At 41.7% G+C, this 25,464-nt stretch overlaps 1 protein-coding gene across 3 annotated transcripts in view; it reads left to right on the top strand.

The window, feature by feature from the left end:
• The window catches only part of LOC139275058 (protocadherin Fat 3-like), a 941,319-nt gene that overhangs the window by 734,840 nt on the left and 181,015 nt on the right, over positions 1-25,464 (top strand). For all 3 annotated transcript variants that reach the window (XM_070891994.1, XM_070891992.1, XM_070891993.1), the window contains exon 10: positions 1,408-5,490. In XM_070891994.1, the coding sequence (XP_070748095.1) occupies positions 1,408-5,490 (4,083 nt within the window). The remainder of the gene's footprint in view (positions 1-1,407; positions 5,491-25,464) is intronic.

Below are 25,464 nucleotides of genomic sequence, written 5' to 3'. Positions count from 1 at the left end.
CTCTTCATTTAAAGACGCTGCCAATACCGCCTGCTGCACCCTAGGACGCCTGCTTTTTCAGGCGTTTCCTGGGGAAGGCGTTAAGTGAGGCATTAAGGCCTAATTTTGCATCCGGGGCGCTAGTGGAGCATTTCACGACGATTGACATCATGATCTCAGTGAAACTAGTGGGCGGGGCGGTAAGTTTTTGTGCTGCTGCAAACCATGAGCCGAATTTGCCGGCTGGGCATTAAAAGCTGGACGTCCGATGTTACGCCTAGAAACAACATTATCGCCCCTCCGTGGCGCAAACAGAGGTGCACACAAGCCGAAAATCCAGTCCATGAGTACTTCTATTTTCAAAATAAGTCTATTATGCATGACTTTATCAAATGCCTTTTGAAAGTCCAAATATACAGTATCTACTGCACTACCTTCATCACTGTCATCTGTCATCAAAGACGTCAGTCAGGTTAGTCAGTCATGATTTGCCTTTAACAAATCCGTGCTGGCTGGCCCTTATTAACTCATGCTTCTCCAAGTGGGAATTAATTTGATCCTTCCCAATGATTTCTAAATAGTTTTCCCACCACTGATGTTAGACTGATTTATTGGCCTGTAGTTACCAGATTTATCCCTAGCCCCTTTTTTTAAAACGGGTGTAACATTTGCAATCCTCCATTCCTCTGGCACCACTCCCATATCCGAGGAGAATTGGAAGTTTGTGGTCAGAACTTCTATCTCCACCCTAGCTTCTCACAGCAACCTAGGATGCATCCCTTCTGGACCGTGTGACTGGTTATCTTTGATTGATGCCGACCTATATAGCATCTCCTTTCTACCTATTTTTATCCTATCCAATATCTCTACACCCCTTTTCTACTGCAACATTAATTTCATCCTCTTTAGTGAAGGCAGATACTCATTCTGTACCTCCGTCATGCCCTCTGCCTCCTCAAGAAGATTTCTTTTTTTTGTCCCTGCTTGGCCTTTATCCTTTTACTTTTTATATGTTTATTAAATAATTTTGGGCCCCCTTTGATGTTACCCGCTAATCTTTTCTCATATTCTCTCTTGGCCCTTATATCCTTTTTCAATTTCAGGCCCTGCTGCCACCTGTTGGCTAGCTGCCGCTTACCTCCGGGACTAATGCTGCCACAGCAGATGGCACCCAAATGTTACATTTCTCCTGATTTATAGATTTGTACTGTTTACAAATCAGTCCAAATATTAATGTTTAAAATGTATGTTCTGAAATGTTATTTTGAAAGCATCTATACTTTGAATAGCCAAAGCAGCCTGTACCATCAAATATCAATTTTAATTCAGCATTCAATCTTTTTAGTAAAATGTGATTTAGAGTCTGTTAATATCTGGAAAAATATGTACAGTTTTTTTTACTTGTGATCATTCTCTCTCCTCTTTCAGGAAACAATGAGGATACTTTTAAAATTGAACCAGTTTTGGGGATCATTACGGTTTCTAAAGAACTTGACCTCTCATCCCTTGGCCAGTATGTTTTGACTGTTAAAGTGACTGATCGGGGTTTACCAGCACTTTCTGCTACTGCAATTGTACGTGTCTCTGTGACTTTCTCAGACAATGCGCAACCCAAGTTCCCTCAGAAAGAGTACATGATCGAGGTCAATGAAAATGCCAGTGTTGGTACTTCAGTGATTATGATCTCAGCAGTGAGCCAATCCACAATAGTTTATGAAATAAAAGTTGGAAATCCAGAGAGTGTTTTCACAATTAACCCTTATTCTGGAGTCATTAGCGTTCAGAAATCAATTGATTACGAACACATTCCTTCTTATCAGCTGATCGTGCAGGCAACCAACATGGCAGGAATGTCTTCAAACATTACAGTCAGCATTCATGTTGTTGATGAAAATGACAATCCTCCAATATTTCTGCATTCACAATACTCAGGTAGCATTAGTGAGGCTGCTCCAGTCAACAGTGCTGTTTTAATCTCTGGCAACAAACCACTTGTTATAAGAGCCACTGATGACGATTGCAACCAGAATGCATTGCTTGTCTATCAAATTGTTGAATCTACGGTGAATAAATATTTTTCAGTTGATTCGAGCACAGGGGCAGTCAGGACTATAACAAATCTAGATCATGAAACAATTCCAGTTTTCCATTTCCAAGTGCATGTAAGAGACAGTGGAAGTCCACAGCTCACAGCTGAAATTCTGGCAGAGGTTACCATTCATGTGACTGACATCAATGACTCACCACCAAAGTTCAGCCAAGATGTATACGAAACTGTTGTTCTCCTGCCAACATATATTGGTGTTGAGGTTCTCACTGTGTCAGCCACAGACCCTGATTTTGAAGTATTATCAGAATTAACTTATACATTGACTGATGGAAATACAGCAAATGATTTTTCGATTGATCTGAGAAGTGGGCTCATCACTGTAAAGAATCATACCCTTGTTGAAGAACTCTACAGACTTGCTGTTCGTGTGTCTGACGGGAAGTTCAGTAGCATAGCACTGGCAAAAATAAAAGTAAAAGATGCAATCGACAGTGGTCTACGATTCACTCAAAGTTTCTATTCAGCTTCCATCTTGGAGAACAGCACAGAGACAAAAAAAGTGGCTGTGGTAAATGCAGTGGGTAACCGGCTTAATGAGCCATTGAAATACAGAATATTGAATCCTGGCGACAAGTTTACAATTAAATCCACTTCAGGAATTGTGCAAACAATGCCAGTGTCATTTGACAGGGAAGAACAAGAGTTGTACGAGTTGGTGGTGGAAGCAAATCGGGAGCATGATCCTTGGTGTGTTGCACGGGTAGTCATTAGAGTCCAGGTTGAAGATATTAATGATAATCCACCAGTATTTGTAGGCCTTCCTTATTATGCTGCAGTTCAAGTTGATGCAGAGCCAGGTGCTCTTGTGTATCACATCACTGCTGTGGATCGTGACAAGGACAAAAATGGAGAAGTAACTTACTTTCTTAGAGATGGATATGGCCACTTTGAGATTGACCAATATACAGGTGTTGTCACATTAATAGAACCTTTTGAATCTGATTTATCCAATGTTGAATATGATGTTGTAGTCATTGCAACAGATGGGGGTTCTCCTTCTCTTTCCACATGTGTAGAACTGCCTATCACAGTTGTTAATAAAGCAATGCCCGTCTTTGCAAAACCATTTTATCTCAGAACAGTGAATGAAGACATACAGCCACACACCCCTATTCTCAGCATCAATGCAACTAGTCCTGAAGGTCAAAGTCTAATATATACCATTACTGATGGAAATCCCTCAAACCAATTCAATATAAATTTTAATACAGGAGTCATTAGTGTCATTCGCCCTCTGGACTATGAAGCTGAATCCAGCTATAAAATGACTGTAAAGGCGACAGATTCCCTCACTGGTGCTCGAGCTGAGGTGACCGTGAATATATCCATAGATGATGTTAATGACAACCCTCCAGTTTTTGAAAGAACTATGTACGAAGCAACCCTTTCTGAATCCTCAATGGTTGGAACGCCTGTGCTGCAGGTTATTGCTGTGGATGCCGACTCTGAAAACAGTAGATTAGTACGCTATCAGATTGTCCAGGACAATTTAAACAGCACCGACTACTTTCACATAGACAGCACAAGTGGGCTGATACTAACATCACGCATGTTGGACTATGAGCTAATTCAACAGTACAGCTTTATAGCTAGAGCAATGGACAATGGCATCCCCCCAATGAGCAGTGAAGTCCCAGTCAATGTTTATGTAACTGATATGAATGACAGTCCTCCAGTTTTTAACCAGCTTCTGTACGAGTCTTACGTAAATGAACTTGCACCACGTGGTCATTTTGTAACCTGTGTGCAGGCATCTGATGCAGATAGCTCTGATACTGACAAATTGGAGTACAGCATTCTGTCTGGTAATGACCATATGAATTTTGTCATGAACAACAAGAGAGGGATTATTACACTTTCCAACCACCGGAAGCAAAGAATGGATTCCGTGTACAACCTGAATGTCTCTGTATCAGACAGCATTTTTACTAACACTGCTCAAGTGCACATCAGGGTACTTGGTGCCAATCTATACAGTCCTGTCTTTTCAAGCAACGGTTATGTGGTGGAGCTGAGAGAGAATTCTGCCATTGGAAGCAAGGTGACTCAAATGATGGCTACTGATGGGGATTCTGGGGAATATGGGAACATTAACTACCTTATAATCAATGACTTTGCAAGAGATCGTTTCTTTATTGATTCTGCAGGTCAGATTATTATAACTGAAAAGTTAAACAGGGAAGTTCCTCTGGAAAGTGATATTGATATTGCAGTGATGGCAGTTGATGGAGGTGGTAGAGCAGCATTCTGCACTGTGAGGGTCATACTGGTGGATGACAATGACAATGCTCCCCAGTTCATGGCTTCAGAATACAGGGCAAGTGTTAAATCAGATGTGACAAAAGGGTCATTGATCATCCAAGTAGAGGCTTTTGATCCAGATGAAGGAGAAAATGCTAAAATCCTGTATTCATTATATAGTGAAGATTCAGATTATGTAGCAAATGTGATAGACATTGACCATGAAACCGGATGGATTGTCACAAAGGGAAATTTTGACCATTTACAAAATACAATTCTCTCATTTTTTGTGAAAGCCTCAGATGGTGGTATTCCTGTAAGGAGTGTTCTGGTTCCTATATACTTTCACGTACTTTCTCCGGAAACAGTCCTTCCTTCCTTTTTGCAGCACCACTATTCATTCATGCTACCAGAGGATGTCCCTATAGGTAGTACAGTTGGTACAATCCAAGTTTTGCCTCGCCAGTCTGTTCTGTTTAGTACAATTAATGGTGGATTATTAAAAAATAACCACGATGGAGTATTTGTAATAGATTCACATACTGGAGTGCTAAAATTGGACAAGAAACTTGATTACGAAGCAACTCCTTTTTATGAGTTTTTGGTTACAGTCACAATTCATAATGGGAGAACTGACATAATTTTGACAACTAATGTCAAAATTGAAGTTATGGATTTGAATGACAACAAACCTATCTTTCAGACCAATCCATATGAGGCTGTGGTAATGGAAGGAATGCCTATAGGAACCAAAGTGATCCAAGTCCAAGCAATCGATGAAGATTCAGGAGCGAATGGACAGATCCTATACAGTATGCTACCAGCAGCTCAGACAGACATTGAAGAGGTTACAGAAATATTTGTTATTGACAGCAACAGTGGCTGGATTAGGACACTTAAAGATCTTGACCATGAAAGGCAGCCAACCTACACTTTTACTGTGGTAGCTTTGGACCATGGTGAGATTGTGTCTCTGTCTTCAACAACAATAGTTCAAGTAACTGTTACAGATATAAATGACAATGCTCCAAATTTTGTGAATGAGATATATAGGGGGTCTGTTAGAGAGAGTGATTCACCTGGAGAGGTTGTTGCAGTCCTTAGCACAAGAGATGATGACACATCTGAAATCAACCGCCAAGTCAGCTATCATATTACAGGTAAGACCCAAATGCGCTGAAATGCATGCGTAAAAAACTGCACAAACTAGATAATTATGGAATTCCTCTAGAAAATAATGTCTGTACGTGGTAATGGGATTGCTAACCCACTGTTCAGGGATAATTAATGAGTACTGCTCATGTTGCCCATTGTATTTTCAACCTCAAACACCAATTTATTTAGTTGTAATACTGCATTATTATTGATGTCTCAGAAGTCATTTAAATACCTTTTACATGAACAAAATGCATTAGCATGACGCCTACTTTGCATGATATTTTATGCGAATGATGTTTAAATTTACATATAGGTTAATGCTATTTTGAGTATACTTTGTTCAAATTCATATCTGTTTGGTCGAGTGAATTAACTAACAAATTACAGTGACAATAGGATGAACTGTGTATTTACCAAATTTAGATTTGCACAAAATTTAAATTTTGTATGTGGATTGCACAAATACTTCATCTGATAACAAATGTTACATTAAATCTATACAGTTCACTAAGATCATTAGCAGCACCATTGATTCTGATATAGTTTCCTGGGATTTAAAAATGAGAGGGTTGTCGACAATTAAGACTAAATTAAAAAGATACAGGGCTCTATTTTCCAAGTGTCAGTAATGTTTCCCTTAACTTAGTGCAGAGGACAAAATATCAGTCTTTTGAAGTTGAAATTGTGAGATATCATATCAGTAAGGAAAGTATTAAGGTTCATCACTAATATCGCATAGCACAATTTCAATCCCTTGCAAAAGCTAATTTTGACTGTTTTAGTATTGTATTTTTGAAATAGGTTTCACACAATAATAAATGCCTATCACCAGTAGACTAAGCACTCCATGTGAGCCATATTCCACTTTTATTAAATGTGGAATGTTACTATTGCTATAAGTCCCAGTACAACCAGTGGAGTAAAGTTTATTTGAAGGCTAAAATATGGATAATTTCACATCAATAACAGTTGCAATGTATTTGAGTAGGAGTTGGAAATCGAAGATCAGACCATACCCTACTGAAAGTGTATATACACTGGCCTTGGCTAAACTTCCTGTATATGTCAGAGAAGCAGTGCATCCTGACATCCCGAATTTCAGTTTGAGGTCTTGCTGAAACTATGCCAAATGCCTTCACCTGATTTGGACAGATCTCTGACAGCACTTTCTATGCCTGTGGAATCTAATAATGGATATCATCAATTTTCTAGCTATGTCTTCCTCCAGGAGATGATTTGGTGATATTAGTCAGGGCCTCAGTTTAACACCATTAAAAAGGTCTCTGATACATTTTTCCAAAAGATTGGCAGGCTCACTCATTCATCTGTTCATTCAAAGCTCATACTTAACAGTTCGGACTCACCATTTTAAGTGACTATATGTGCTGATTGTGCACAGTACTGTAATGGATGAGGCACCAAACTTTAGGATTCTGGGCATCACACTTTACAAAGGATGTTAAGGCCTTGGAGGGGCTGCAGAGGAGGTTTACTAGAAAGTGATGAAAGACTTCAGTTACGTGGAGAGACTAGAGAAATTGTGTTTGTTCTTCTTTAAGCAGAGAAGGTTAAGGGAATTGAAGGGTTTTGAATGAGTAAATGAGGAGAAATTGTTTCCAGTGGCACAAGGTTCAGTAACCAGAGGACACAGATTTAAGATAATCAGCAAAAGAACCAGAGGTGTCACGAGGGGAAAAGAAATATGCAGTGACTTGTTATGGTCTGGAATGCACTGCATGAAAGGTGGTGGGAGCAGATTCAATAATAACATTCAAAGGGGAATTGGATAAATATTTGAAGGGGAAAAATTTGCAGGGCTGTGGTGAAAGAGCAGGGGAGTGGGATTAATTGGATTGCACTTTCAAAGAGCCAGCGCAGGCACGATGCGCTAAATGGCCCTCTTTTGTGCTGTATGATTCTATGAAGAAGAATATGGCTTTATACATAACTGGCCTGCAAACAGAACTTGAAAATTATGTTAAAATTTTAAATACTGTTCCAAGTAAAACCATCTGTGCAGAAGTTTGAAAAACATTTTGTTAATGGCATCCCATTCATTGTAGCTTTCATTTATATATTATTAACAGTTTATACTACAATTTCCACGATGATCTGGAGCTGTGACTTTATGCAGAACTTGTGAGCAGATTAATTTACGAATCCTTAGTTTACCAGAGGAAGTGTAGTTCATGGTCATACATTAAGACAGCCATTATACATGTGTGGGATGTGTATGTTTGAGCAAAACAGAATTATCCCAATCAAAGCAGAAGTGTTGACATGTCAGCTACCATTATGTGCAAGACTGAGTTGTCCTTTAGAGAATTTTGACTTATGATTCCTCCATTGGAGAAATAAATACAGCTTCTTCCCTGGAGAGAACATTGATGAGATTGTTAAAGCCTGACAGAAACCACAGCTGGGATGGTACCATCTGCTATTGTTACCCTCTAGTGAATGAAACATACTGTGGCAATATGTAACATTTCACTGGGTGAAGCTTTTTGGTGTTTGGAGCATATCAGCTGAGTGCCTTTAATACTTAAAAAGCATCTTTTCGGATATGCATTGACTTTGTGCTGCATTAAAATCATAGCATTTCTAATTGATTTGTTAGTATAAATAAAGTCTATTTACATATTTTTCATGTAATTTATTGGTCTTTTAATTGAACTGGAAGATACTGCATTTAGTGGAACACTGTTTTCTTCCATGATACTATTTGGTATCTTGACAATATGCTTTGGATACATGACATTATATATAATATGTTACTTTGAAGCTAGATATATTTCAGTAACAAACACACAATATAAAACAAAGTAAAAGTTTTTTTTAAATTCATTTATGGGATGTGGGCGTCGCTGGCAAGGCCAGCATTTATTGCCCATCTCTAATTGCCCTTGAGAAGGTAATGGTGGGCTGCCATCTTGAACCGCTGCAGTCCGTGTGGTGAAGGTACTCCCATAGTGTTGTTAGGGAGGGAGTTCCAGGATTTTGACCCAACGACGATGAAAGACTGGAGATATATTCTTGGAGGGGAGCTTGGCGTTCGTGGTGTTCCCATACACCTGCTGCCCTTGTCCTTCTAGGTGGTAGAGGTCATGGGTTTGGGAGGTGGTGTTGAAGAAGCCTTGGCGAGTTGCTGCAGTGCATCTTGTAGATGGTGCACACTGCAGCCATGGTGCACTAGTGATGGAGGGAATGAATGTTTAAGGTGGTGGATGGGATGCCAATCCAGCGGGCTGCTTCGTCCTGGATGTCAAGCTTCTTGAGTATTATTCATGCAGGCAAGTGGAGAGTATTCCATCACACTCCTGACTTGTGCCTTGTAGGTGGTGGAAAGGCTTTGGGTATTTGAGCATAATAACCAGCCTCCAAGCTGCTCTTGTAGCCACAGTATTTATGTGGTCATCCAGTTAAGTTTCTGATTAATGGTGACCCCCCAGGATTTTGATGGTGGGGGATTCAGTAATGGTAATGACATTGAATGACAAGGGATGGTGGTTAGACTCTCTCTTGTTGAAGATAGTCAGTGCCTGGCACTTGTGTGGCGCGAATGTTACTTGCCACTTATCAACCCAAGCGTGAATATCGTCCAAGTCTTGCTGCAGCGGGCATGGACTACTTCATTATATGAGGAGTTACAAATGGAACTGAACACTCTGCAATCATCAGTGAACATCCCCACTTCTGATCCTATGATGGAGGGAAGGTCATTGATGAAGCAGCTGAAGATGGTTGGGCCTAGTACACTGCCCTGAGGAACACCTGCAGCGATGCCCTTGAGCTGAGCTGATTGGCCTCCAACAACCACAACCACCTTTCTTTGTGCTGGGTATGATTCCAGCCAGTGGAGAGTTTTTCCCCTGATTCCAATTGACTTCAATGTTACAAGGGCTCCTTGATGCTACACTTGTTCAGATGCTGCCTTGATGTCAAGGGCAGTCACTCTCACCTCCCATCTGGAATTCAGCTCTTTTGTCCATGTTTGGACCAAGGCTGTAATGAGGTCTGGAGTAGAGTGGTCCTGGCAGAACTTAAACTGAGTATTGGTGAGTAAGTGCCAGTTGATTGTACTGTTGACGGCACCTTCCATCACTTTGCTGATGATTGAGAGTAGACTGGTGGGGCGGTAATTGGCCAGATTAGATTTGTTCTGCTTTTTGTGGACAGGACATACCGGGCAGCTTTCCACACTGTCGGGTAGATGCCAGTGTTATTGCTGCACCGGAACAGCTTGGTTAGAGGCGTGCTAGTTCTGGAGTACAAGTCTTCAGCACCACAGCTGGGATGTTGTCGGGGCCCATAGCCTTTGCCGTATCCAGTGCACTTAGCCATTTCTTGTTATCACATGGAGTGAATCGAATTGATTGAAAGCCGACTTAAGTAATGATTATGTAATGGCCCTCAGGAGGAGGCCGAGATAGCACTTCTGGCTGAATATGTTTACAAACACTTCAGCCTTGTCTTTTTCACTCACATGCTGGGCTCTATCATCATTGAAGATGGGGATATTCCTCCTCCTAGTTGTTTAATTCACTAAGCACTATTCCTATCTAAAAATTTGGTCTTCCTCTATTACATATGATTACATAGGATATACGGCACAGAAACAGGCCCTTCGGCCCAACCAGTCCATGCCGGCATTTATGCTCCACTCAAGCCTCCACTCGTCTTTCCTTATCTAAATCTATCAGTGTAACCCTCTATTCCCTTCTCCCTCATATGCTTGTCTAGCCTTCCCTTAAATGCATCTATACTATTCGCTTCAACCACTCCCTGTGGTAACGAGTTCCACATTCTCACCACTCTTTGGGTAAAGAAGTTTCTTCTGAATTTCCCATTGGATTTCTTATATTGATGGTCTCGAGTTATGCTCTTCCCCACAGTGCAAACATTCTCTCTGTATCCACTCTATCGAAAACTTTCATAATTTTAAAGACCTCTATTTTTTCAAGAGAAAAGAGACCCAGCCTGTTCATCCTTTCCTGATAGGTATGCCCTCGCATTTCTGGTATCATCCTTGTAAATCTTCTCTGCGCCCTCTCCAGTGCCTCTATATCCTTTTTATAATATGGCGACCAGAACTGTACGCAGTATTCCTAAATGTGGGCTAACCAAGGTTCAATACAGGTTTAGCATAATTTCCCAACTTTTCAAATCTATACCTCTAGTTTCCTTTTTTTAATGGCCTAGCTATTTGTGTCCCAACATTTAATGATTTGTGTATTTGTACCCCGAGATCCCTTTGTTTCTCTACCCCACCTGGACTCACACCCTCCAAGTAATAAGTGACCACTCTATTCTTCCTACCAAAATGTAATACCTCACATTTTTCTGTGTTGAACTTCATCTGCCAATTATAAGCCCATTCAGCAAGTTTATTAATGTCCTCCTGTAATTTGTTGCAGCCCTCCTCAGTATTGACTATCTCCCCCAGCACCACCCCCCACCCCGAATGTGGTGGTATCCGCAAACTTAGAAATTGTGTTTTTGATTCCAAAATCTAAATTGTTAATGTAAATTGTGAACAACAGTTATCCCAGCACTGATCCTTGTGGGACACCACGACCCACCTTCTGCCACTGTGAATAGCTACGCTTTACACCTACTCTCTGTCTTGAAGCCAGCTAGCTATCTATTCTGCTACTTGTCCCCTGACTCTGCGTTCTCTGACCTTATTCATTAGTCTATTATGGGGTACCTTATCGAAGGCCTTTTGAAAATCTAGATAAATTGCATCTACTGCAATACCATTGTCTACTCTCTCCCTGTTAACTCTTCAAAATTTCAATAAGGTTGGTCAAGAACTTACTTATGTTACCAGCTGATGGTGGGTTTTACAGTTTGTTACTTACTGCTGTGGAGTAAATCAAGACTATAGTGGCTACCATTGGGACTGAAATCAGGTGATCTATGGATAGGTGGCAGCTTAACACAGCTTCAAGTCTGAATTGTTGTTCGAAATATGCCAGGTTAAGGCTATCTATACCCACATTAATAATCAGGATCGACTGTAAAACCAATCTGGTGGCTATATTGTGTTTAGTCAGAGTTTAAGACGGAATATAACACATTAGTTATATCGCAAAAACATACAACCGTAAGAGGTAGTTGATACCAATTCCGATCGGACGTACGTGAGCAGTTCTCTTTCTTGCAGTCTCTATCTCTTGTCTGGAGCTTCCTTCGGTAAAGCATGGGATCACTGTCAAAGTGTTCAAACAGCTAGACTTCTGTTTTACCCTCCCCTCACACTGTCTATATGATCAATCTTGAGGAGGCTACTTTTATTCTACTTTTAGGGGTGAGCCTGACCCTGGATATTGACAAGACCTTTTGACCTATGGAGGATCCCCATAAAACTTAATATCCAATAAGACTTCTAGTTCTTTATCTTTATTCTCGAAACAAAGTCCGCCTTAAAGATGTCTTACGATTTTGACTATATGTCACTATCTGTTTACACTAACCCAGGGTTTCTTCCTGTGGAAATCAATCTCATCTCTCTCGTCCCTTTCCTCTCTTTGATCCCATGAGGCCAAACCAGAAAATTGTTCACTTGAGAAATTATCTCTTTTACGATGTAGCAACATGTTTATGTTAACTCTCAACTTCCATTCATTATCTTCGCCAGCAGTTTTGTTAAGGTAACTTCAAATCCTACCCTTTGCATTATATATAAAAACAAAAACAAGTCTTAACTTAAAATTAACAGATAATCGCTTAGCAACAAGAGATTGTATATAGTACAAAGAACTATACCCTTCATTTCTAAGCATTTCCCTGATTCGAATAGACATTCCGTCTGTAGTTCAAAACAATGATTTAAACACAGCATTCTTATCAGTTTTATACATTCGTAACAGTTTTATACATTTTTAGGCATCCCTGATTTCTAACATTGAAACTAACCATATGTGACAATTGATGATTCTTCTTTACAATTTGTATTTATGGCAGATTTCACTACTTATTGCAAACCCTTAGAATGCAAACTGTTCCAGGGAATTCCAGTTAGTTTTTACATCACAATGCAAAACTGTAATGTATGCACCTGTGAGGGTATTCGCAGGTTTGTAGAGCTGTTGCCTCTGGAGCTGGCGTCTCACAACTTGAGCCTCCTCGGGGAAATCCCCTCAATGCCTTTCAGTTCTGCGCGGAGGGGTTTCCTTTATGGGCTGGTCCTGCACACTCTCCACCTTGCCATCCTCGTCTGCCGTCCAGACACGCCATGGCGCACCATCTTGCCGTCCAGAGGAGGCGGGGGTTCCCAATGGAGTGCACTCTATGCGAGAGTCCTCCCCCTTTTTATTGGGAACTTGGCCTGGAGGGTGTTGCACGGAGCAGTCCTGTGCAATAAATTTTTAAGTCGGTTCACGGGCTCCCAGGCCACCTGCAATTTCTGCGGTCTGGAGGAGTCTGTGTTCCACGTTTTATGGAATGTGCGAGGTTGCAGCCCCTATTCCATTATTTAGAGGGGCTGCTCCTCAAGTTCTGGTTGCACTTCAGTCCCACACTCCTGATCTTTGGGCATCCTGTGCGGAGGGGAGCGGGTAGGTCTGAGGGCCTCCTCGTAGAACTGCTCCTGGGCACGGCCAAGGGGGCCATCAGCCGGTCCAGGCAGCAGGCAGTCGAGGGGGTCGTTCAACCTGACTGCCTGCCTCTCTTCCGCGGTTACATCCAAGCTAGGGTGTCCCTGGAGATGGAGCACGCGGTGTCCACCGATACGTTCGCGGCGTTCTGTGAGAGGTGGGCGCCGGAGGGACTGGAGTGCATCATCACCCCTGGCAACCAAATTTAAATTTGATTATTAGTGTTTAAAGTTTAATTTGTTTAATTGCCGGTTTTAGTGCCCCCCCCCCCCCCCCCATTTTAGCCAGGGGGCACTTGTAAAATTTGTGTTTTTTCATGCCCTAAAAAAAAAGAAGGGGGCCACGTGTTTGAAAATGTTTGGAATGTTTTCTCCCTCACACTCCCGCCCCCACCCCCCCCCCCCTTAAGGGGGGCACTTGATTTAATTGATTTATTTGTCTTCAACTAAAAGAGTTGTGGAGCTGTTGCATTAGCCAGTCACGTGATGGTCACAAGACTCAGTAAAACCCCAGTCAGTTGGGTCCAGGTCATCCACGATCAAGTATGCAGTTGAGGGCCTAGTGGATGAACTGATAATGTGTAATGTGATTGTTAAACCTTTGTTATTAAGAACTAGTTGGTTTATTAACAGTGTGTTGCTATGAATTCTTAAATAAAGAAGAAGCAAATATATTACAAAATCCACAGCAAATGTTACAGTAATAATGCTATTTAAACCATTAAGAATAGATTTTTGCTGAAATATTAGTCCTATCGAACTAAAATAAATGCTTAATACAATTTTAATGTTTTTCTGCTCACTCTGTCATCCCTTTTCATCTATTCCCTCTTTTATTATTATTTTAACTATGTCTCAACTTTCGTTCCATTTTTTTCTAATTCAAATACTTCATTTAATTGTTCTCCTGAACTACCACACTATAATAAGTTCGATTTCATATCCCTAAATTTTAAATAATCCCACTTTCAATTGTATTTAATTAATATTCGTTATCTTGTGAGCAAACGTCAAAACTAAAAAAGGATTGCTCAGTGTGCACAGCACCTATCTTTACTGTACTGCATTGTCACATGACTCTACAAAGTTTGAACCTTGCTCCAAGCTCAACATAAGTATTCAAGCCGTTTCTCCTGGGAAGCTGTTCTGACTATGAACATTTGCCTGTTCAAATCTGCCATTTGTGAAGAGATTTCAGGATTTGGTTCTGCCAAGTATATGGTTGAGTGTAAATGTCGCCAGACATTCCAAGCAGTACTTCACAATGTGACTTAGTTATTCTGTCTTAAGTTTTCATTTTAAAGTCACACCACTACTGGTTTAAATTCATTGTGAGAATGCAAATATGGAGTATGATAGTATAATGGTTATGTTTGACCCTGAAATAAGCTTCTGACCACATATAACTAAGTCTGCCTATTTCCACCTCCATAACATTGCCCGTCTCCACCCTTGCCTCAGCTCATCTGCTGGTGAAACCCTCATCCATGCCTTTGTTACCTCTAGACAAGACTATTTCAATGCACTCCCACATTCTACCCTATGTAAACATTAGGTCATCCAAAACTCAGCTGCCCGTGTTCTAACTTGCACCAAGTCCCGATCACCCATCACCCCTGTGCTCGCTGACCTACATTGGCTCCCGGTTAAGCAACACCTCAATTTCAAAATTCTCATCCTTGCATTCAAATTCCTCCATGGCCTCACCCTCCCTATCTCTGTAATCACCACCAGTCCCACAACCCCATGAGATATCTGCACTCCTCTACTTTTGCCCTCTGGAGATCCCTGATTATAATCATTCAACCATTGGTCGCCATGCCTTCTGTTGTCTAGGCCCTAAGTTCTGGAATTCCCTCCCTAAACCTCTCCGCCTTTCTATCTCTCTGACCTCCTTCAAGACGTTCCTTAATACCTACCTATTTGACCAAGCTTTTGGTCACCTGACCTGATTTTTCCTTATGTGGATCGGTGTCAAATTTTTTGTCTTGTTATACTCCTGTGAAGTGCCTTGGGATGTTTTACTATGTTAAAGGCGCTATTCAGATACAAGTTGTTGTTTTTGTTGTTGGCATTGCACTAATAATCCAGAGGTGTGGACTAAGATACCACAGAATGTGAATCCGGCTGAAAAACTATCAAAATTAAAAATATACTGCTATCAGTAAAAATTATCATCAACCTGTTGGATTGTCATAAAAACCCAAACTGGTTTACTAATGTCCTTTTAGGGAAGGAAACCTACCATCCATATCTTGTCTTGCCTATATGTGACTCCAGTCCCACAGCAACGTGGTTGACTCTTAACTGCTCTGTTAAGTAGCCGAGCAAGTCATTCGTGTGTATCATCATCATCATCATAGGCAGTCCCTCAAAATCGCTTCCACTCTAAAAGTGAGTTCTTAGGTGACTGAACAGTCCAATACGAGAATTACAGTCTCTGTCACAGGTGGAACAGACAGTCGTTGAAGGAAAGGGTGGGTGGGGAGTCTGGTTTGCCGCATGCTCCTTCCGCTGCCTGCACTTGCTTTCTGTATGCTCTCGGTGATGAGACTCGAGATGCTCAGTGCCCTCCCGGATGCTCTTCCTACACTTAGGGCAGTCTTTGGCCAGAAATTCCCAGGTTGCATTTTATCAAGGAGGCTTTGAGAGTGTCCTTGAAATGTTTCCTCTGCCCACCTGGGGCTCGCTTGCCATGTAGGAGTTCCGAGTAGAGCGCTTACTTTGGAAGTCTTGTGTCAGGCATTCGGACAATGTGGCCCGCCCAACGGAGCTGGTCGAGTGTGGTCAGTGCTTCGATGCTGGGGATGTTGGCCTGATCGAGGACGCTGATGTTGGTGTGCCTGTCCTCCCAGGGGATTTGCAGGATCTTGCAGAGACATCGTTGGTGATATATCTCCAGCGACTTGGGATGCCTTCTATACATCGTGCCAATAGTGCCTCTCTGCCATACTTTAGTGCCACTACAAAGAATAACAAGATGAAGGCTCAGCACCATCTTTCCAGGACAAGTAGGGTTGGGCAATGCTGGCCCTGTTACCCACATCCTTAGAAAGAATATATAATAAGCATTTAAGCTTTGGTGCATAATCATTGAAATAATTCCCGCCCTCTGCTCATTGGAAATGAGCTGTATTTGAAATCATCTGGCAGTATGTTATTATGTAGCTAATATGTGTTTAACCACCAACTGATTTAATTGAAAGGTAAAATTAAGTGTAATCTGGCAAGTACAAATAAGCAGACTGATTCACCAATAAAATGCAGGATTTTCTTTCAAGAAATTAGAGCCTGGAGTTTCTGCTCATGCGCTGTTTTTCTCTGCGTAATCCCCCAAAATCGGCACAAAAGATCATGGCATTTTAAGCCTAAATTGTGTTCAACGCAACTCGCATTTCTGCAAACTTTTACGCTAGTTCAACAAACATCGCGCTAGAAGCAGGCTCCGCCCAGACAACTAGCCCATCCCCAGGATGAATTAATCACCATTGGGAGTTTCCAATAATTGCGCTCATTTGCAGGTCTTCGAGGAGACTTCAGAAATTGAGCTGGAACTTTTGGTGCAAGGACACAAATAGGTACGTTTTCATAGGTTTTGAATTAATTTACTAAGTAACTGACTACAGTTCAGATACTACACTATCTAATTAGAAAATAGCTTTGTATATTTTTAATGTCATTTTCAGTCATTTAAAATCAGATTACTGGGTTAAAACTGATTTAAAAGGCTTACTTTTTGTGATAAATCCATTCTCAGTTGTAGTAATCAAACTTCACCAAGCTACCACTTAAATATATCAAGGTATATTTGTTAAAGCAAAATTTTAAAAAAAATCATTTTAAAACGCTGCCCAATTGCGCTGGTTCATGGCATATTTTTGTTCGGTGATATGCAAATGAGTTTGAGCAGAAGCTCGGGGGTAAAAAAACACTTTCAACACGGCCAGTTGTGCCCAAAGCGGAAACTCTACACCTCATTTATTGTATAAATTTTTGAAACTTGACTTTTTTCCAAAGTTTCTTTGAAATTCACTTCCTAGCAAGCAGTTTACTGGATAACTTCTTATAAAATATAGTTGTGCGAATTTCATGTACCTAAGTTAAGTAATTGAGTGTTAACATTTTTAGATAGGATTTTTTCCATGGTAAGTATTTAATAACGAACAGTCCTATTGTTCATAATAGTTATAATTTCTTCAATATTCTTGAACTTTGATTGTTTGAAGGTTTTCTATCTGATTATCTGGTTTTGTCATCCATTGTAGTGAGATTACAGGAGCTAAGATAGAAGAGTTGCCTGTACAAGCTTCTCTCCAATCTACAGATTTGAAATCAGCTGCAGCTGCACAGCATCCAAAATCTGTTAAATTTTCTTGCAGTAACCAGGTCTTAATTTAAAATCTGAACTGTTACCATAATTCTTAAAAGTTAGTAAGCACAATATATAATAACCCATGTTATATTAAAAATATTGCATATACCACAAACTTTACTTCTTGTGTCACAAATTTAAACTTATTATGAAAAATCCCAATCTAAAAATTTAAACATTTCTGATGTAGGCATCTTACTGTCGTGGTATATTTTTAAACCAATCAAATCAATCGAACCTGAGGTTTGGTAGAACTTGGGGTGGAATATGAGGAGTGACATGGGTTGCCCCATGTAAACTGCAGCCGTTGCTGGCCTTCGCTTGCCTACATATTGATCTCCTCCCTTCCGGATTTATCATTGGCAACTAGTGAACTGCTTCTTGGAGGATGACAAGTGCCCACAATATGCCAGTCACCTTCTGATGACACAAGAGGATACTTTTTAAATGGTGAAAAGCTAAAAAAAAACAGTGGAGGTCCAAAGAGACTTGGGGGTCCAGGTACATAGATTATTTAAATGTCATGAACAGGTACAGAAATAAATCAAAAAGGCTAATGGAATGCTGGTCTTTATATCTAGAGGACTAGAATGCAAGGGGGTAGAAGTTATGCTGCAGCTATACAAAACCCTGGTTAGACCACACCTGGAGTACTGTGAGCAGTTCTAGGCACCACACCTTAAGATATATTGGCCTTGGAGGGAGTGCAGCGTAGGCTTACCAGAATGATACCCGGACTCCAGGGGTTAAGTTACGAGGACAGATTACACAAACTAGGGTTGTATTCCATGGAATTGAGAAGGATACGGGGTGATCTGATTGATGTTTTCAAGATATTAAGGGGGACAGATAGGGTAGATAGAGAGAAACTTTTTCCGCTGTTTCAGGAATCTAGGACTGGGGTCTCAGTCTAACAATTAGAGCCAGACCTTTTGGGAATGAAATTAGGAAACATTTCTACATACAAAGGGTGGTAGAAGTTTGGCACTCTCTTCCGCAAATGGCAATTGATGCTAGATCAATTGTTAATTTTAAATCTGAGATTGATAGCTTTTTGTTAACCAAAGGTATTAAGGGATATGGTGCAAATGCAGGTATATGGAATTATGTCGCAGATCAGCCATGATCTCATTGAATGGCAGGGCAGGCTCAAGGGGCTAAATAGCCTACTCTTATTCCTGAGTTCCTGTGGTCCCCTCGCTCATCAATATAGTCAGGGTGGAAATATAGATGGATAGAAATATGTTGGAGGGCCTGCAGAGGCAGTTAAATGAGTTAGCTGGAAAAAAAACACGACCTCAAGGGTTGTAGTCTCTGGATTGCTTTCTGTGCCATGTTTTGGACGGATTAAAGAGATGGAGATAGGAAAGTCAACATGTGGCTATAGGGTTGGTGCAGGAGGGAAGAGTTCACATTCCTGAGGCACTGGTATGAGCTCTGAAACTGAACCAAAGCAGCAGCAATGTCCTTGTAGGCGAGGTAAATGGAACAGTGGGAGAGGATTAAACTAATATGGCTGGGGGTGGGGGCAGTTTAAGCTTGAAACTAGAAAGGGAGAATAGGATTAATAAAGCTGTTGGAATAAAAGCATAAGACATAGCGAAAATAAAGTGAGAAATTACTATCAGAGGCAAAAGGAAAAGAAAGAGGCTTTGAGATAGTGAGAGACAAAACACATTTGTGTAAGGGCAAGAGATATCAAAAAATAAAATGAGAAAACAATGGAAAAGAATAAGAGTCAACGTTGTGAAACTTGGAATCAGGATTGAATCACATGCATCTGAATGCACAAAACATTCCAAACAAAATTGGAGAGTTCGAAGCGTTAATAAGTAAAGATGGATATAATGTAGTACTGTCGTTATAATGGAGTTATTGCTTAGGTTTGGATAAGACTGAGAACTTAATATTCCTAGTTATAACATTTTCAGGAGGGATAGAGGGAGAAACTGAGGGTGGGGGTGCGAGGTGGCAGTGTTATTAAAGGTTTCTATCACAGCACTAAGCTGTAAGGATAACCGAGGTGGTTAATGCAGAATTCAGATGGGTAAAATTAAGAAATAGAAAGTGAAATAGTGAAAATCTACATGTAACATTACAGGCCATCAAACACTAGAGATGAGATGGGGAGTTGTGCAGACAGCTAAGAGTTATGTTAGAATAACAGGGCTTTAATATTTGGTGATTTTACTTATCTCGAGATAGACTGAAATAAAGATAATGCATATGGTCAAGTGGAGGGCACGTTTTAGAATGCATCCAAGGCTGCTTCCTTGATCAGTATGTTTCTAGTCCTACAAGGAATGAAGTATTGTTTAATTTAGATCTAGGAAATGAAGTGGAGCAAATAACTGATGGCAGAGTAGGAGAATAATTTTGAAATATCAACCACAACATAGTTGGAATCAATGTATGAATAGAAAAGGATAATGAAGAGTCAAAGATAAAGGTGCTGTACTTGAAATGGTCAAACATCAGTCAGATGATTTTTTTAAAGGATAATTTCGAGAAAGTAGGCAGAAAACACAAAGATGTACCTCAACTAACTCACTGCATTTTTCGGGTACAAAACTGGGGCAGAAAGCACCAGTTTCCTGTCCCGATGTCCCAAGGACACTTGAAATATATCCAATGCCATATTGAGTAGGGTGATATTCAGGCATCCACATAAAGCAGGTACTAGACCCCTTACATCTGTTAACAAGAGGGGCTTAACATCTTTTTTAGGGCATCTCCCAGAAATTCATTAGGACTGAGCATTCCCTGCTTGTGTTATTGGGTTTTCAGCAGCCTAACTAGCAGTCCTTAAAGGGACCACAGGCAGCCACCACCAAAAAGTAATGGCATCTGCATTGCTTCCGCCCACTTCTGGCACGGCCCGCGCTGTTCGCCATCTTGGTGAATTTTTTCGCCAGCGGATCCTTCCAGGCTGGAACATGCAATATAGCAAACTTCTCGCAGTTCGCCGTCCATCGCAGCATCCGGAAAGTCAATGTGAGTGGTAAACCGGTGGTTGAGATCAGCCACCTGTTATATGCCCTTTCCAATTTTTAGTTCCATTGAAGACGATGGAAAGGAAAATAGAGCGAGGTATGTAAATAGTTGCCGCTCCGCAACTAGTTGCCGCTCTGCAATCGGCAGTTTATTGTTCATGCCAAAGGTGAAAGTTACCCAGAGTTTCTGATATTAAAGTGATTGCATCAGTGCAAAAACACGTATTTTGACAATCCAAAGTTATCTGTTGAATTGGAATAAAGAAAGAATTACAAAGCTTCTTTTGCTTCAGGCATATCCTTCCCAACACATAACTTCTGCAACTTAATCCTCATGCATCTTTGCAAATGGAGAATTAGTTTTAGGCTCATCCCTGGAGAGGATAATAATATGTCCTTTCACCATTTGAGCTTATTTCTGTCCAACCAGTTTAATGATGTAGAAAAGTAATATTGCAAGGTTCAGTGTCACAGTTACTGTGTAATGAAAAGTTGCTCTGCTCCATCTCTTCTTTTCCGCTGAAGCTCTTTGGAATGATAAATGTGATATAATTGCCGAACTTATCTCCCCGGTCTACTTTTAAGGGCCATCTAATAATGTATCTTCTTGAGTCTTGTAAATAACAGCACGGATCATGGTAATAAATAGGGCTCTGCAATTTCACTACTGTCATTGCAATATATTTTGATGCTTTATCCAATAGAAAATAATTATTTTTTGGCAGCTGCACCTCTTTGACCTGGTGTGTGAATGCTGAGCAGGTATCATTGTTATGTCACTGTAGAGAGTTTTTATCCACAGTAAATAATAGCTGTAAATGGTAATCTTTTTTACCTTTATAGATATGTTAATTTTGTTAATTCTTATAATGATCCTACTCGCCTGTAGCCATGGGGGTAATTTTGATTTGTATGATAATGTAAAACAGATGATAGCGAATCGGCAGCCTATCCCAATTTTTATTTTCATTTACTTAATTGACCTATGTCTGGGTTATGGTTTGCTGGATGCTAATTGCTCTCTAGTACCTTGCTCAAGTGACTATTATTCCTTTTTGATCCTTGATGATAAGTGTTAGTGTGCTATTTTACCAAGGGGGTATAAACAGCCAAGCCCAATCTTGTCCTCATGCAATGTCCAGACTATGCACCCTTCCAGAGTTCTGGAGTGGGATCTCTGGCCAATTTTTCGTTCCTTAACAGGGCTGATGAGGACAAATGTAGTATTTCTACTATCATCCACGCTGAGAACAGCACAGTTTAGAGTTGGACCTGAGAGTTTCCTGTTCTGTATTGCTCAGTCACTCACTGGATAAATTTGTTCAGCTATTAGGTGAGCTGTTTTATACTGGGTGAGCTATTAACTGCTTTTATATCGTATTATTTGAATTTCGTGCCATAGCGAATGGCCATTTAAAATTTCTGTGAGCTACTAGTACCAAGTGAATCTGATATCAAGGATACAGGAAACTTTAATAAACATTGGACCTAAGAGCATTGAGTCACTGAGAAATCGTTTTAAAGAATTCTAAATTTATAATTCCAAGTGTAGCATTTTTTTCATTTAACAACAAAACTTTGTGTACTATATACCTGACACCAGCAGTGATCACGATATGTGTGATTATTATAGCTGCTGCTACATTTGTGGTACATTTTGCAACTATTGCACATTCAGTTGCTATTTTAAATCAACATGATTTAATCTGGTTCTGTGCAGATATATGCACACTATATAAAACTGCCGATAATTTGTATTTTAAGGGTTTACAGTTATGTACTAATTTTTTGAAGCCATTATATATTTTGATATGATGATTAGACTTTAGGGGGGAGAAATTGGGTACAAATGAGTTTGCGACTGAACTTGGCGCCGCAAACGACTCCCGCTAAATTCGTCGGGAGTTTAGCGGCGCTACAGCGTTGCACCCTGATTTCCTGCACCTGGAGATCGTGATGAAATCACCATGAGCATTGCCCCGGCCCCTAAATTGGGTTTCACCTTCTGAAGCAGTGCGGGTTAATAACAATGACTGCTTCAAGGGATCATCATCATCATAGGCAGTCCCTCGGAATCGAGGAAGACTTGCTTCCACTCAAAAATGAGTCCTTAGGTGGCTGAACAGTCCAATATGAGAACCACAGTCCCTGTCACAGGTGGGACAGATAGTTGTTGAGGGAAAGGGTGGGTGGGACAGGTTTGCCGCACACTCTTTCCGCTGCCTGCGCTTGAATTCTGCATGCTCTCGGCGATGAGACTCGAGGTGCTCAGCGCTCCCCTGGGTGCTCAGCGCCCTTCCTCCACTTAGGGCAGTCTTTGGCCAGGGACTCCCAGGTGTCAGTGGGGATGTTGCACTTTATCAGGGAGGCTTTGAGGGTGTCCTTGTAACGTTTCCTCTGCCCACCTTTGGCTCGCTTGCAGTGAAGGAGTTCCGAGTAGAGCGCTTGCTTTGGGAGTTTCGTGTCTGGGATGCGAACAATGTGGCCTGCCCAGCGGAGCTGATCAAGTGTGGTCAGTACTTCAATGCTGGGGATGTTGGCCTGGACGAGGCGCTAATGTTTGTGCGTTTGTCCTCCCAGGGGATTTGTAGGATCTTGCGGAGACATTGTTGGTGGTATTTCTCCGGCGACTTGAGGTGTCTACTGTACATGGTCCATGTCTCTGAGCCATACAGGAGGCCGTGTATTACTACAGCTCTGTAGACCATGAGCTTGGTGGCATATTTGAGGGCCTGGTCTTCAAACATTCTTTTCCTCAGGTGGCCAAAGGCTGCACTGGCACACTGGAGGCAATGTTGAATCTCGTCGTCAATGCTCTCGTTGATAAGAGACTTCAGAGGTATGGGAAATGGTCCACAATGTCCAGAGCCATGCCGTGGCTCTTGATGGCTGGGGGGGGGCAGTGCTGTCTCTGAGCACTGCCCCCCAGACATTCCTCACTGCCATGCTCCACCTCACAGTCAACAAGCTCCCCGCTGGAGTGGAACTAAACTACAGAACCAGTGGGAACCTGTTCAACCTTCATCGTCTCCAGTCCAGGTCCAAGAACATCTCAACCCCAGTCGTCGAGTTACAGTACGCGGACGATGCCTGCGTCTGCGCACATACAGAGGCTGAACTCCAAGTCACAGTCAATGTATTTACTGAGGCGTACGAAAGCATGGGCCTTATGTTAAACATCCGTAAGACAAAGGTCCTCCGCCAGCCTGTCTTCGCCGCATATCACTTCAAGGGATTTATGAAAGGGAAATCATGCTTGACAAATCTTCCAGAATTTTTTGAGGATGTAGCTAGTAGAGTGGACAAGGGAGAACCAGTGGATGTGGTGTATTTGGACTTTCAAAAAGCTTTTGACAAGGTCCCACACAAGAGATTGGTGTGCAAAATTAAAGCACATGGTATTGGGGGTAATGTACTGACGTGGATAGAGAACTGGTTGGCAGACAGGAAGCAGAGAGTCGGGATAAATGGGTCCTTTTCAGAATGGCAGGCTGTGACTAGTGGGGTGCCGCAGGGCTCAGTGCTGGGACCCCAGCTATTTACAATATACATCAATGATTTAGATGAAGGAATCCAGTGCAATATCTCCAAGTTTGCAGATGACACTAAACTAGGTGGCTGTGTGAGCTATGAGGAGGATGCTAGGAGGCTGCAGGGTGACTTGGACAGGTTAGGTGAGTGGACAAATGCATGGTAGATGCAGTATAATGTGAATAAATGTGAGGTTATCCACTTTGGTGGCAAAAATGTGAAGGCAGAATATTATCTGAATGGCGGCAGATTAGGAAAAGGGGAGGTGCAACGAGACCTGGGTGTCATGGTACATCATTCTTTGAAAGTTGGCATGCAGGTACAGCAGGCGGTGAAGAAGGCAAATGGCATGTTGGCCATCATAGCTAGGGGATTTGAGTATAGGAGCAGGGAGGTCTTACTGCAGTTGTACAGGGCCTTGGTGAGGCTCACCTGGAATATTGTGTTCAGTTTTGGTCTCCTAACCTGAGGAAGGACGTTCTTGCTATTGAGGGAGTGCAGTGAAAGTTCACCAGACTGATTCCCCGGATGGCAGGGATGACATATGAGGAGAGACTGGATCAACTGGGCCTGTATTCACTGGAGTTTAGAAGAATGAGAGGGGATCTCATAGAAACATATACAATTCTGACTGGACTGGACAGGTTAGATGCAGCAAGAATGTTCCTGATGTTAGGGAAGTCCAGAACTGGGGGTCACAGTCTAAGGATAAGGGGTAAGGCATTTAGGACCGAGATGAGGAGAAACATCTTCACTCAGAGAGTTGTTAACCTGTGGAATTCTCTACCGCAGTGAGTTGTTGATGCCAGTTTGTTAGATTTATTCAAGAGGGAGTTAGATATGGCCCTTATGGCTAAAGGGATCAAGGGGTATGGAGAGAAAACTGGAAAGGGGTACTGAGATGAATGATCAGCCATGATCCTATTGAATGGTGGTGCAGGCTCGAGGGGCCGAATGGCCTACTCCTGCACCTATTTTCTATGTTTCTATACCGGGCGGCCGGACACTACCGGGACAAGAATTAACGGGGAGGTGTCCAGCTGCTGTGAAGAAAAATCTGCCCTTCTCGTTGCTGCTCCAGTCACGGTTTGTTCGTGGGGTCAGTGCCACTATCGCTCAAATCGGCATTCTGCTTGAGAGCCGGGCTGATTGAGCGGCACCCCCACTCTCATTGATCGAGGTAGGTGGCTTCTTCTGTGGCAGATTATGCAGCTGGAGCCCTTCCTTTTAACTGAGAGAAGAGTCTCTCAGACACGGCAGCACTACGCGGCCAAGTGTGTAGCGCTGCTGAGCCGTGCGTCTCATTACTATCCCAGGAAGGAAGTGGAGTGTTTTAGCACTCCACTTCGTTCTGAGGGCGGTGTAATGTATGTAAGTAAACCTTACCAAAATGTAAGACTTGCCACTAGGGGGCAACCTGTGGGAGACCTAAGGATTACCTGTGCACCTTGGGGCAAGTAGGTATAAAAGGTGATTCACCATG

Source organism: Pristiophorus japonicus, chromosome 10 (genome assembly GCF_044704955.1).
Source record: "Pristiophorus japonicus isolate sPriJap1 chromosome 10, sPriJap1.hap1, whole genome shotgun sequence".
Lineage (NCBI taxonomy): Eukaryota > Metazoa > Chordata > Chondrichthyes > Pristiophoridae > Pristiophorus > Pristiophorus japonicus.
This window is presented reverse-complemented; position numbering and strand designations above follow the sequence as displayed.